The sequence below is a fragment of the Thermobia domestica genome, chromosome 15 (genome assembly GCF_964235325.1).
Source record: "Thermobia domestica chromosome 15, izTheDome1.hap1.1, whole genome shotgun sequence".
NCBI lineage: Eukaryota > Metazoa > Arthropoda > Insecta > Zygentoma > Lepismatidae > Thermobia > Thermobia domestica.
The window spans coordinates 103,246,626-103,261,744 of NC_137468.1; the positions used below are offsets into that span (position 1 = coordinate 103,246,626).

The 15,119-nt window shown below is 34.5% G+C and overlaps 1 protein-coding gene across 4 annotated transcripts in view; it reads left to right on the forward strand.

The window, feature by feature from the left end:
• Positions 1 to 15,119, forward strand: part of LOC145671176 (uncharacterized) — a 126,268-nt gene that overhangs the window by 27,131 nt on the left and 84,018 nt on the right. For all 4 annotated transcript variants that reach the window (XM_081740022.1, XM_081740023.1, XM_081740021.1 and 1 more), the window contains 6 exons: positions 1,638 to 1,820; positions 4,050 to 4,205; positions 5,944 to 6,112; positions 8,068 to 8,213; positions 11,486 to 11,705; positions 14,054 to 14,178. In XM_081740022.1, the coding sequence (XP_081596148.1) occupies positions 1,638 to 1,820; positions 4,050 to 4,205; positions 5,944 to 6,112; positions 8,068 to 8,213; positions 11,486 to 11,705; positions 14,054 to 14,178 (999 nt within the window). The remainder of the gene's footprint in view (positions 1 to 1,637; positions 1,821 to 4,049; positions 4,206 to 5,943; positions 6,113 to 8,067; positions 8,214 to 11,485; positions 11,706 to 14,053; positions 14,179 to 15,119) is intronic.

The window sequence follows — 15,119 nt, forward strand, 5'->3', positions numbered from 1 at the left end:
TATATTTCGTTTCCACCCTAGTCGCTACTAAATCCAGAAGTAGGATAAATTAACCACTGTCGGTTTTAACATTCATCGTTATAAAGAAAACAGCAACAGATAGTGAAAAGCGGTTTCCTGCTGTCGATTGAGCTTCCTAAGAGGTATATTCCATCTCTACTCTAATCTCTGTTAAATCCAGAATTAGTAGAAATAATTCATTTTCGGTTTTAACGTTGATCGTTATAGAATGAAAACAGCAACAGATAGCGGAAAGTGATTTTCTGCTATCGATTAAGCATCCGAAGAATTTATTTCATCTCCACTCTAATCTCTCTATTAAAACAAGAAGGGGTAGAAATCAACCACTTCTGGTTTTAACGTTAATCTTTACCTATACAGCAGAAACGGTAACAGATAACGAGAAGCGGTTTCTGCAGCAGCCTGTGAAGTGTCCCAAGTATTGGGTCGATGCATAAGTTCGTGCGGTTCTTATATTTTATATCTTATTTTTATTCTGCTGTTCTGTTAAGACATAACATTAACATATTCTACGAGTGTAACAATACCTTGCATACATTTTACTGTCACTCACATTAACTCACAATCACTCAGTGATGTATTCACCTCCACTATCTATGACCTTCTGGCAACGTTCAGGTAGCAGTTCAATGCCTCGCCTGTAAAACTGTTTTGGTTTTGACTGGAAGAAATCTGTTAGCCATTGATCAAGAGAAGCTTTTCTATGTTGTTTTTTCAGCAGTTGCTTCATTCTCATACACTACACTAATTGTTCTCGCAGCTTCTGCTGCACTGGATCGTCGGTTAAACTCGAAGAGTAAAATGTGACGGAAATGATCACTTTTCTCAACTTGACATTCTATATTAGTTTACCTGCAATATATACAATAATACGTTCACAATCAAGAAAACCTGTGTTTTACAACACTCAAACTCCAAACTACGGTAAAACAGCGGAATAACGATAAACAATCGCTTCACGCCGCATTATTGCCAACCCAAAAGAAAACGAACTTATGCATCGACCCAATATATATTCCATCTCCATTCTAATCTTTGTATTAAAATCGAAAGTGGCAGAAATGAACCATTTCGGGTTTTAGCGTCGATCGCCGTAGAATAAAAACCATAATAGATAGCGAGAAGCAGTTTTCTGTAACCAATTAAATATTCTCACAATGTGTATTTCACTTTCAGACTAATCTCTCTACTAAACCCGGAAGTAGCAACCACTTCCACTTTTAATATTGATTGTTATAGAGTAAAAACAGTAACAAATAACGAGAAACTGTTTTCTGCAATTGATTAAGCGTCCCAAGAATATATTCCATATCCATTCTAATATTCCTACTAAATTCCTTTACCCTCCATCCTCCCCCCTCCCAAAGAAAAGAACACGGCTCAAATTAAGGATACTTTTGAGGATATTGTGAGGACATTAAAATAAAGGTATCAACAAAAATCCAGGTTGGTCAGAATTTTAAAATTAAAGTAATTAAAGAGTTATTCACTTATGGACGTGATCGGTCACTATAGGTAAGAGTTCAGTTATTTTCTTCGTGTCAGCATTCGTATGTAAAATGTAGGACATATATTGGTAATATATGGAATTATATATTCCTTTTCTTTCCCTACAGTCTGATTTTGAATCTGCCAGTGAAGTAGACGACTCATCTTCGTATCAGCTGGATATAGTGACAAAAGATCAGCTATTTCTCGCGTATAAGAAAATGCAGCAGAGATATAGTAAATACAAAGGCCGGTATATGGACTTGGCAAGGCATTACAAAGAGCTTGAAAGAGAAAACACAAAGTCGAAAGTAAGTATAGTTGTTTCTACTTAAGATAAATGTTTATGTATAGCTTAAGGAAATAAATTGAAATAGCCAGGAAACACAATAAATGCACTATGACTAATGCAATTTAAAAATATAATATGCACTATTAATAATGAGAATAGAAAAAGAAATAAGTGAAATAAAACACTACGTTATGTGTTCGTTGATTGATTGTTTTGGAATTTACTGTTGAGCTTTCGCGTGGCTATGTGGATAGCGTACGCGTCTATGACGCGGGAGCTCATGTGTTTCGGATTCCACTTTAAGCTGTAGGTCCGTGTTTCATATAGCGTCGTTGCTGAAAGAGACGCTAGACTCAAATCAAGATAAATGAAGGAATTTAGCGTTCCTTTCTAGCATCGGAGCTATATGTAACCTGAATTTACAGTTTAACGCGGATCTTAATTATTTAAGCTCTTACGGATGTCAATAAATACTATCTATTCCGCATCAAAGGCATTATTTTGGATCAGTGGTATCAAATAGATTGTGCTCTGTATGAAAGAGGTCGCAGTGTACTCAATTATTGAGTCGTATAAGCTGAAGAAGATGAGATGAAATTATCCAGTGCATGTTAATTTAAAATCGAACCCAGGATCTCACACATGCACGTAGATACTAGACTAATGAGATGATCGGCACAATTTTAAAATGGCGTGAAGTAAGTTAAAGATGGCAAGCGCATTGTTTATTTAGACCATTGGGAATAATAGAAAAATTGGAATGCTTAATCTGTGAACTTTCTTGTTCCTCGTAGTTGAATCCTTTTGATTGGTTAACCCGTTTATTGATATTGTTCCTTACCTCTCACAACCAAATTCGTAAAATATTGTTTGTCATAATAATTTAATTCATCTAAATATAATAAATAACCTTCTATCTCCCCTTCCCCATCTTATGTTCTCGACAAAATCTTTCAATTTAACATCCAACGATTATGCCCTTGGGGCTTAGGGAGGTGCTGTCCTCGACAACAAGGTAAGAAGATTAAAGTGAAGAATAAAAAAATCTTCGATTTTGAGGCATGGAGCTTTCTCCCGAAAAGAACAAAAAAGCTTCTTTTATCTTCTTCTTCTTTCTTTCTTTAATTTCAAATTAGCAACCGAGGAATGTGAGAGAGCTAGGTAGTGGCAGAAGTTCTAAAGTTCAGAAGTCCCGAAATCAATCAACCTGCAGAAATCATGTTGGAGCAGAAGTCATAAAAATTATGTACGAGATGTAGAAGTCGTAAAAATCATGTAGGTGCGAAAGTCGTAAAACTCAAGCTGCAGAAGTCGTAAAGACCTCTTGTGATGATAAGATCACATCCATGCCTAGAATAGAGTAGAAGCAAAGCATAGAGGTAGCGAATACTGCAATGTTTTGTTGAATATTTAAGTTTGTAATTATGTGTGAATGGATTATGCGATATTGGAATTTTAGGGGGAAAGAGGTTCGAAAGTAAATTAATGGAAACAAATATTAGTTAATATTTTCAGTGATGTACAATGACGAAAAAGAAGAAAAAAAACTTTATGATAAAAATATCCTCATTTCTGGTGGCACAGTCCATTGACAAATAAAGTCTCCTTATAAAACATCTGTATCTTCTTGATAAGTCTTTAACTACCTCTATATGAAAGAAGTCACTAAAGAAATTGACAAATTTAGATTTAAACATAAATGAACAATTAAAAAGACGATCTTAGTTAATTCACTTTTTATAATGGAGTAAGTTATTCTATATGTGTTACTACCATTAATTTTCGTGGAATATATTATTTACCAAATTTTCATTACTATTTCTATGGTGTCTTTGCAAAGCAAGTAAATGGAACATGCAAAAAATTCGAAAACTTACCTATATACACAACTCCTAAAATGCAGAAGTTTTAAGGACTTACGAACGTCACCCAGAGAGCTCATCGAATATACCGAAATGGGACATTAGTTTTTCTTTTCAACGAACAGATAATTGATGTATTTTCATAATGTACTTTGCACGACAAATACGGATAGTAAGGAGATTTATACCTTCCTTCGTATGGCATACTTAAAATAAATTAAATGCATTTTGAATCAAGAACCGTTGAAGATAATAATATACATACTTATACATATTTATTTATTATTTTATATCAGAATTTTCCCAAAAGTAGTATTAATTATTAGTTGCTCTTTATCACATAACTATCTTGTATTTAACCAAGGTATTTTATGTGTGTCTTCCAGAATGTGTTAGCTGATACTCAAGATAAGGCGTTGCGTAGAATTTCTGAGTTAAAGGAACAATGTCAGCTGGAGCAGAAGGCCAAAGCTCATATTGAAGAAGTTCTAAGAAATGATTTAGAGGAAAAGGACCATAAGATTGCCACTTTACTAACCAAGGTTAGTTCTAATATATATAAATATATATAAAGAGAGAGAGAGAGAGAAAGAGGCCAACTTCATTATAAATAAATATACGAAAAATAGAGAAAGAAAGATTGTTGAAAATGGGTTGTTTCCAATCTAAAATTATGGAAGTTTTTCAGTCGTACCAACCTTTGGGTTCCACACTCGTGAATCGCCCTGCAAAATGAAAAGGAAACGTTGCTAGTTCAGCTGGCTGTTTCCCTCGGCTTTCATCATGCTAATAATATAATGTTGCTGGAAAACGGATTCGAAATGTTTAGGTTCCCTCACACAACAATGTACACATTCCCCATGTCAGTTTTACATGTCCTTCGAACAGCCTGCTGAACTGGAAACATTAGTTCTTCATTTAACATCGGACATTTTCATTTTACGAGTATAGAACCCAAATGGCTAGTGCGATTAGAAAAATTTCGTAAGTTTATATTGAAAACCATCTATTTCCAACAGCTTTTTTTTTTTTTTTTTTTTTTTTTTTTTTTGTTTCAATTTTCATATCTTTATTCATAACGAAATTGACCTATGGTCCTGGGCTTTTGATACAACTTATATATTAATAGCCTATATTAACACAAACATAAGAACACACTAAACAAGTACATACTACAATCACTTTCGCTGAATTACTTCGTCGGATGAAAAGAAAGTAGAGAAAGGCAAGATAAACATATATCTATATACATTATCACCTTGAGATCCTAACAATCAGCAGAACAACTTCTTTGTGAAGCAGATACTCATGCGTGCTTATGGACTATAACATAAATTCTTTGTTACCAGCAAAGGTATGGAAATCTTCAAGAGAAATGGGTTACGCTACATTATAGGCTTATTCGTAGTTTTAAAACTTCCGCGACGATCAGAGTATTTAAAGTGTTGATTGAATTTATTTAATTTATGTTTCCGAAGCTTTCCTATGTAAGGAAGGAATTTATGGATGAACTGTACCTATCACTGTATTTAGTTGATAGCATTGCAGAAAAAATAAATTGATAAAGGATCCAGTGACGCCTTGAAACTGTTTTGATTCACTTTAGAACAGATGCATTTTGACACATATCAATGAAAGGGGGAAATAACTGGTTTAAGCTTATTTTTACACACCAAATTCCCTTTTTATGTTATTGAATTCTCACCTACAGAGCATTTGGTGTGTAAAAATAAGTTTAAATCGGCTGTTTCCTTCTTTCATTAATATATGAAATCACAACCATGAAAAGGTGTTCTCAATATATGGACACTAGATTGTCCAAGCACAGCAGCAAGGCTGTGGTACAAGCCATGTGGTCTGAGCGAGGAGCACCGACTATAGGAATGAGAGTGTTTGGCTATTCTGGGAAGCGGATTGGGTGACTTAGTGGTTAACGTATCGACATGGTAGGCTGAGATCCTAGCCAGGTTAGAGTCCCAGTCCAGTCAGTTACTTCTTCACTCTTTGTATGTTATTGACATTTTGATACAGTTTGTTAAATTGGACAACGAATCCTATTATTATCTTCAACAGCTAAACAGTAATGAAGAGCTTTGACTTCGTTAGTTTGTTTTTGATAGTTATTTCCAGTGTGCAAAGTAAGAATAGTTTTTTCTCCTCATATACTAGACCGTCTAGATATACTTACAATTTATCTAGACAGTTATCTCACATTAGTTGTTTCTACTAGACTGGATTAGGGCCCTACGTTTACAGTCTCAATTTTATATTTCTTAACAGATTCAGTTGCTTAAAGAAGGTGGTAGCGTTGAAAATGCTGAATTAGAAGTGCCAGTACAAGAGAAACCAGCAGAGAAACCTTTGATTGACTTGAGCGCTGGAGATTCATCTGTAGAAGATCAAGAGAAGAAAAGCAGTATTGATGAAGCTGAAGTGAATGCTCTGAAGGGTACTTTTTCCCCCTTTTTGTGCCTTTTTTCATAATTCTTTAGTGCATGGTCAAAGGGACTTAAGTTAAAAATATTAGTATTTCAGGAGATCCAAAACAAACTTCTAAACCAAACAAAAACATTTATCGTTTTATTTATTATGACTTATAATGTGCCCAGAATAAATAACATGATCGATGTGCGTGATGAAGTCTTTAATTTTGTAGTTCGTTTTGTGTCTCCAGAAAAAGTCATGTTTTTGACTTAAGCCCCTTTGACCATGCACTAAATATATGTATTGTCATTTAAGTTTTAATTTAATATCATTTACACCATATTTATATTATCGTGAATATCAGCTTTAATATCATGATAAGAATAGTCGATATAAATTATAAAAGTACAACTAATATTCATAACTACATGGGTGCGCCATTTATAATGCACCGTGGGTCTAACCGTGATAACGAAAAAACAAAACAGGGAGAAAAGCGAAACTTTGCAGGAAGCAATTACAAGGAAGGGGACATCTTTGCATGTATTAAAAAGAAACACCCAACAAATAGTGTTGCCAACCCAATATAAAGTTATATTTTTTCAAATGGCACTACGTCAAATTATTACATATTTCAGATCAACATGTCAAATGAAAACATAAAATACCACATTTATTATTCAGTGTTGCAAACTAAGGATGTTGTCACAAACATCCAAAGTTTGGAAGCTTCTAATGCACATACAGCACAACAGAGATGCATAGGATAATGCACATCGATCGAAAGTACCTTAGGGTTGGTTAGCATGGTCATGGTGTGACTTGTTTCGAATGAAACGGAACAAAGCTACCAGAGCTTGAATTTTTTTTTAACACTTTATTTCGAAAAAATGCTCAGATAAGTATCATATCTAGCTACTTGTGTGGTTTGTAATGGATGTGTAAATTATTTTGCCGTTTACAGCACTACTATATCTCAAACCACTCCGAAGATATGGTAAACATTGCTGAAGTTTGCAACATTACTTAAATTGTTTAATTGCGAGAATTTGCTTTAATTACAGCTACTAGAAGCTATTGCTGTAATGCTATATAAAAGGAGGAAAACAATCATTTTGAATATTTTCCACAAATACGCCATTTTCAGCAGCAGCGCATTTTCATATCTGTGTAGCAAAGTCAGTAATGTAAACAATTTTATTTCTCTTGGTTGAGTGGTGCATCACAATCACACTACAAGGCTAAAGAATACTAGTTAGGTCCTCCAAGGAAGGGGCACAGTGGCTCAGTTGTAGAGCGCTTACCTCTGGTTCAGGTCCTGGTTCGATCCCCGACCAAGTAAGTTTGTGTTGGACAACATCGTGTTCATGAGTTTTCTTGAGGTATTCCCGTTTCCTCTCACAATCTCATTCCACCAATTCTTTCATTATTCACTTGCCTTAATCATCCATCTCTTTTAGCGTAAGGGGCGTAATCGTTGGACGTTAAACTGAAAGATTTCATTTCATTTTCTTGATGATATAAGGCACGAACGACCAGACTTACTGCCAGCAAAAACTTGGCTACTACATCATGACAAGGCACACTTTCGTTCTTGCAGAATGCTAAAGTCCTCATATCCAAAAGAAATATTTCCAATAATAGTGGCATTGCTGAAAGAAGTATGTAGTCTTAAGGAACATAATTTGAAGACAAGCAGGATTGTATTTTTCTTAGGCAAATGTTAAATACCTTTTAAAAAGACAATATATATGTCTTCTCTTTGGAGCCTTTCGTGGACGTTAGTTGCTGCTGTAAGCGGGGGATTGGATGGCCAATCTTTTTGTGGAGATGGCCACATTTGGATGTTTTTGCTTTAATTTCTTTTTCTTTCGTATTGTATGTGGACAATAGTTGCGTATTTATATAGTATTATATACATACGTATGTGATTCATGTACCAAGTCTGATTTGATTCTTTTATTCCCTGTATTTGATTAGAGAAAGTAAAACGACTGGAAGAATTCTTGAATAAGTATAAAGACACTCTGAGGAAGATGAAGGAAAAGAATTCAGCTATAACTCAGGAAAAGGAGCAGCTTGAAGTCCAGTTGAAGAATAAAACTGAAGAAATGGAGAATCTAAAGGTTAGTTGTGGGTAAAAATTTCAACAGAACTCTATATTGCATACACTTAAGTGCCTTCTGAGATAAATCAATGTGACTGTTAAGGTTCTTATGTGCATTGAGGAAACCAGATTCGCCTTCCGTTGGTAGCACAAATGGATTTCATTACATGTTAAACTTTAGATGCTGAAACGAAATGTTAAAACTACAACAAAGAAATTATTAACTTTTCTATCGTATTTTTGATTCTTTTAATTCTCAAATAATGCAACTAGTGTCATTATGTGAAGTGTAAAGGTTATGAGCACTGAGAAGGCTAAAGCCTAGATTTCTTAGGTTATTTAAAATGGATTTTTTCTTCCTTCTTTATTAGATTTTGCTGCTTTACTAGAGCTTCAAATATGATGAAGAATTTCGTATTGAAATTTGTCATGAGTATTACAGCTTTATTTTAAAAATTGGTTAAATACAGGATGGGCCATATCGTATAGCACTTAACAGTTTTCAATTCCTTATTAACTAAAATAGCAGTAACTTTTCTGGTTAACAATACGGTATGATATTGGTGACACAGTACACGGCTCGTGAATAATAAGTTGTAAAAGTGCTTTTGTAAAATAGTAGCAGAATACCCGTTTTTCACACGGGAAGAATGCGTTTCATTTTAGACATAAAGGGCTGAACTTGGATTTAAACGACATCGAAAGTGTCACCGTTCGTCTCAGCGACTCCGAAAACTATGGATTCGACACTAATATTGGTCATTTTAGATCATTTTTAAATATCTTCCCCTCCCCCTCTCCTTAGTTGCATCGTCAAAGAGAAATAATAAAAATCCCAGAGCCGAATTTCATTTTTGTAGCAAATTTGATCAAAATCGGTCTTCCGATTCAAGAGTTATTAAGTTTTATTTATCTTCTTCCTCCGCCTCCCCTACGTTGTGCCGTTAAAGTGAAATGATAAAAACTGTTCCAGGCCCGAACCTCATCTGTGTTGAAAACTTGACTAAAATCGGTCGAGTGGTTTAAGAGTTATGAAGTCACAAATATAGTCACTTTCATTGAGATTGAAACGTTGTTACATATGTACACTCATGTCCAAAATTATTGTCGCATGTCTATAAATATGTTTTGATAGGAATATAATTTGATAACGATTTCGCATATGTGTATAATCGGCAAAGACATGTATGTGGCAAATTCCATGTTAAAAGAGCAATAAATAAGAACAATAAAACGAAAATAAAGCTTTCTTGTCCATTTAGCAACATTTTCGTATTCTAATTTTCGTATTTATAATACTTTTCCTATGAAATTTAGCACAAATATAGATTTCCCGATTATACACATAGTATCAGTATTAAAAGTACCCTGCAAAATCATTATCAAGTTATATTCTTACAAGAAGACAGTTATAAATACGCGACAATCATTTTGGACATGAGTGTACATACGTAATTAAGTAAGTTTGCAATGAATAGAAAACTAGCTATCAAAGGATGCACACGTTTTTGTACTTCAAAAGTTGTGGATACATATTCACAATTACGAAGATACGATTAAGCTTTTTGTGCAGCATTTTGTCAGAATATTAAAAAAAAAAAAAAAAGTTTAGGCAGTATTTCCCAGCCATTGTTTATTTGGCACACCCTCTTTTCTGATTGTTGTACATACGTGCTTTTATCTGACCTGTTCTTAAATCGTCAATAATAATACAGGGTGTCTACTGGTCATGAAAGTCATGAAAAAGTCATATATTTTGCTTAGTGATCATGAAAAAGTCCTTTATTTACCCAACTGGTCATGAAAATCTGAAATCTCAGAGTATATTTTTATACTTCATACTTTTATACCTCATACTGCATGTACTGAAACAGTTGTATCAGGTCAGTAATTGTGAGAATTTCCCCCACCAGTTAGTGCTGGCTAACTGGTACTTTACTGTCTTCTTAGCTGCTCCCCATTTCATCTTCTAGTCTCTGTAATATAGTAACAACTTTTTACTGTCCAACTTTGTGATCTGCTATTTCTTTACTTCTAAGAAATGTAAATTGTATATTTTTGGGCCTTTAGACTTATGCAAATAATATTATTCGTTTGAGTTTGCAGATTTTAAATTTGATGATCTATTTTTTTTAAAACGAATTTCTTTTATAATTTGTTTTGTCTTTGGGCAGTTCTCTGAGTGCTTAATTTTAGACAAATTTCTGCTAGATGGATGATTATACTCAGAATTAAAACTTCAAATACAGTATAGAGTGATTAACTGGTAAGAGCAGGCCCGTATTTAGGTAAGTGCTATTCTGTGCTCGAGCACAAGGCGGCAGAATTTTAGATTCTTTCTTTAAGATTCACAATAAGTGATATTTAAGACTAGCAACCCGCATAGTTCCGATGCACCACTGATCCACTGATGGTAGGAGTTTATTATTACTAATGGTAAATTTTTATCGCCATGGTCATGAAAATTTGAACAAAAAGGTCATGAAAAGTCATGAAAAAGTCATGAATTTATTTTCTGGTATTCCAGTAGACACCCTGTAATAATAATAATAATATCTTCTCACCAATTTATATTTATTTCCAGCAAGAATTTGCATATTCTTGTGGTGCATTATTATTTTTTACTAGCTATGTTCTCAATGAAGTCATAGTTCTTACTCAATTATTACTGTGTGTTTGTACTGTATTTAATTAAATGTTTCTTTGTTACACTCGTAATATTTGTGTCTGTAGCTTGCGCTCCCTTTTCTCGCTTCTCATGCCGAGAGGTGCACTTCAGATTGGGAAGCCCTAGTTTAGAGCCTTTAAAAGAGCACATTCTAAGTTTGATAATTAATCGTTCAATAACGTTAGTTATCCAGTATGTTCTTCTGTGCTTAAAAGATATAATTTGTGCCTTGAAAACGATAGAGGACGCTTTGACCGCTTGATTTAGGTAAACTAACATAATAATATGACACAACTTGTAATAATTTTATGGTTTTGTTGTTGAGAAATCATTCATTTCAACTGCATTTTTGTCGAGTTACTTATGACCCACTTTATGTAGTTTAAATAAATAAATCAATGAACTGTGATCGGACTTGGTTCATATTTTAATGGTGTTAGCTAACAATGCTTTCTGTAGGAAGAGCTATAAACGAATTACAATATCCCGGCATGTAAAAATACCGACACCGTATATCTCGTTCAATTCACACATTACTAGTTAAATTCGATGAAACAAATGCGTTTTAATCTAAGACTATTTAAAAGTATTTATTTATTTTATTTATTAATTTTAACTGACAGAAATCAAATTTAGAGGAGGTGGGTAATCTACAGGAGGAATTAGAAAAGACGAGAGAAGAGCTTAGCAAAGCGAGACGATCGGAGGAAGAAGCTGCTCTTTCTATGGCCGAGAGTAAAATGCAAATACATCAGGAGTTGGAGAAGAAAGAAGAAGAAATGAAACAGTTGAAAAATATGCTAGCATCTTTGAGTAAGGAGAAAGAAGAAATAAATTCCACAGGTTTGTTTTAAATTTACTCTATATTTTGTATATTTATTTTTTTATTTGAAAATTTGATACTCGCAAATCACATTGTTCTTATTTACAGTTCATAATATTGCCCAAAGCTTCCATTTTTACAAAATTAGTAGTTAGCTTTTCAGTTTCCTATTGCCATCTTCCTTTGGGCCTTTCAATCTCTATGTAAACTTAAATAATTTATCAGAGTTTATCTAAATCTAAAACTTACTTGCGCTTATTTACTTCGTTTAAATGAAACTTACACTCGTAGTTTAGCACTAATTATACAGTTGTCTTGACTAGTGGGTAAAAAGAGTAACGGAAAGAATAATACAACTTGTGAAAACATCAGTATTTAGTCTCCACCATAATTAATGCATGTGTCGTAATTTTTTGGACTTGAACCATTGTGCTTGAAAAATGATAACATTGGTGGACGTAAAACCAGTCTTCAACACGCTCAGACGTCCTTAATCCAATTTTCTTGCCTTCGCTAATTTCTAATCCATCTTGCGATAGTAGATATTACGAAAAGGACGAGGAAAGATTATTGGAAATGTATGAAATATAGTAGTTATAGAGAAGAATGAAGAAAATTTTCTGGGTAGAACGAAAAACACGAAAGTTGAGGAGAAAACAGCAAGTAAAAATAATGAATTTGAAAGAAAGAATATGTGCGACTGGACCTGAGGCTGTGGCATACTGGACTGACCTGTCCTTTCCCAGCACAGTCACTTATTCTCTTGAACATGGTTTGTACCACGACTTAGATCACGTGTATTATACTACAACTGACATTTGCTGTTGTCTGACAAATCCAGTGACTACTTTGAATGAACAATCAACGGTTGATATACATTACCATAATTACTCACGAACCATCAGTCAACCGAAGAATTTCAACTATAGTGAAAATTAGATGTACGCCAAATTTTAACTATATTTGAAATTCTCTGGTTACCGTATTAGTTCATGAATCACTACTCTACCCACTCCTTCCCCAGATTACCCAATTGTAAATATAATTCATGTAAGTATTTTAACTAAATATAATACGTATAAATCTTTCCACTAGGCCCTATATATAATTTAAGATGTAGAGGACACCTTCAAGAGAGTAGATGTGGTTGATCTGCAAAGTATCTTATCTTCAAAGTATAAAACCATTGGGAGTAATGCATACGGTTGCTTTATACGAGGCACGTCCAGAAAGTAAGTTCCGTTTGGTAATAAAATTAAATTGTGTACAGATACAGAAAAATTATTTATTGCACAAAATTCTACAACTCTTAAACTACTTTTCCACATAGCTGCCGAAATTTTGCAGGCATTTGTCATAGCGTGGCACAATGTTTTGTATACCTTCTTCATAGAAGTTTGCCGCCTGTGTCTTCAACCAGTTGGAAACAGTTTCTTTCAACTCGTCGTCATTGTTGAAGTGTTGACCGCCAAGCATACCATATTCCATACCGAGAGCACTAATTGTAAACCTGCGGTTTTCCTGGACCTTGTCATCAATCGCGTGAACCAGTTCTTCTGTAACCAAAGATGGACGCCCACTTCGTTCTTCATCGTGCACGTCACTACGTCCTTCATTGAATTGTCGGACCCATCTTCTCACCATTGAATCACTCATCGCATTTTGTCCGTAAACATCGTAAATTTGCCGATAAATTTCACTTTCCTCGCATTCAGAATCACCGTTCTGATTTCACAAGCGGCGGGATTTTCAATCAACACCGACATTTTAAACAAGCACAACAAAGCGTACGTGACTGACAGCGATCTCCAAATGGCGCACGTTTCTTCTCCTTGATACAGAGCGTCTACCGCGCATGTGCGGAACTGCGATCGCAGCGCTGCAGCGGAGATAAATTGAAACGGAACTTACTTTCTGGACGTGCTATGTATTAGTGCTTTCTAAGTATACTTGCATATTATCTGTACGTGCGTCGAAACTTGGAAAAATGCTAAATAAAACATTATGCATGTAGAACCGAATCCGATGCGCCAGTCGTTGATGTAGCTAAAAGATTTACTTGTTATAAACTCAAATGTAATAAAACTTGTTTCACTCGACAGCATAATTTAGTAACTAACTACAATTTCTGACACAGTATATAAAAACCACATACAACTATTTTCTCTCAAATGGAGGTGCTACATTTCTAACCAAACACTAGTAACTTCAATATTCATTCCCGTTGAACATCATTAGTTTAAAATAATAAGAAACTGAAAAGATCTCAAGACATCAGTTGGATTTTTATGTATCTCCAGATAGCCTCTTTATATTGATAATGGTGTTTGTAATTAAACAGTGATATTAATTTCCCGTTCTTTTCCAGTGTCGTCGCTACAAAGTGAAATAGCTGAACTAAAAGCATTACACGAGAAGGAATTGTCAGAAGTTCAATCTCAAAAGAAACAGTCTGAAACAAGTATTGAAGAAGAAAAGCAAAATTTAATTCAGGTAACTTTACTTTTGATTTCTTCGTTTTAATTTTTAGGAGAGGAATATTAGGATGGAAGTGCAGTTACATAGATGGAAATACAGACCGTGGTGGCTCAGTGGTAGAGCGTTTACCTCTGGTGCATGGAGTTCCTGGTTCGATCCCAGCTCACGCCAAGTGAACTTCGTGGTGGACAAACAGCGTGTGCGTGGCTTTTGTCGGGGTTCTCTCGTTTCCTCCCACTTTCTTCATTCCACCATTCTATTTATTTCTCATCATCATCCGTCTTCTTTAGCCTAGCCAGCATAATCGTGGGACGTAAAACTCAAAGATTTCACTTTATAGTTGGAAATACAAGGTGACCGAAAAGCTTAATAGAAATAATTAAATAATAATTATAGTTTTTTTTTCTAGATAGGCAGTACAAGACTGGCCTTATACATATATGGCATATCACTTCTATCTAGTCATTAAGTATGTTCGTTGATGCTTATAATTATGAACACTTAAATAGAAATTTCGAAAAGGGAAGAACTAGAGAGGAAAGAAAAGAAAGAGGAGGAAAGCAATCCAGATTAACGCGACGATAATAGCATGGACTGTGTGCCAACTCGCGGGTTCTAATCTTGCAATCCTGACAAGTTTTTCTAAAGTGTTTTCTCAGTTCCACCAGGCGAATGATGGGATGGCACGTTTAAATATAGGTCCTGGTCGTCTTCCTCCTATTTCTCTCAGAATTGTAATCGTTTATATTTTCAATTTGAATTACCTTTTAGTCTGTATCTGGAACATGTTACGTGAATAAATCAAATATAAATAATTCATCAATTTGTAAATGAAAAGTCTTCATTGTGAGCTAAGTTTATTGTGTTCAGAGAGATACACTGGAAAGTGTTGAAAAGTGTATTTCTAGAGATATACGTTCAAAAAAAATGTACAAATACTTATCAATTCAATGGAA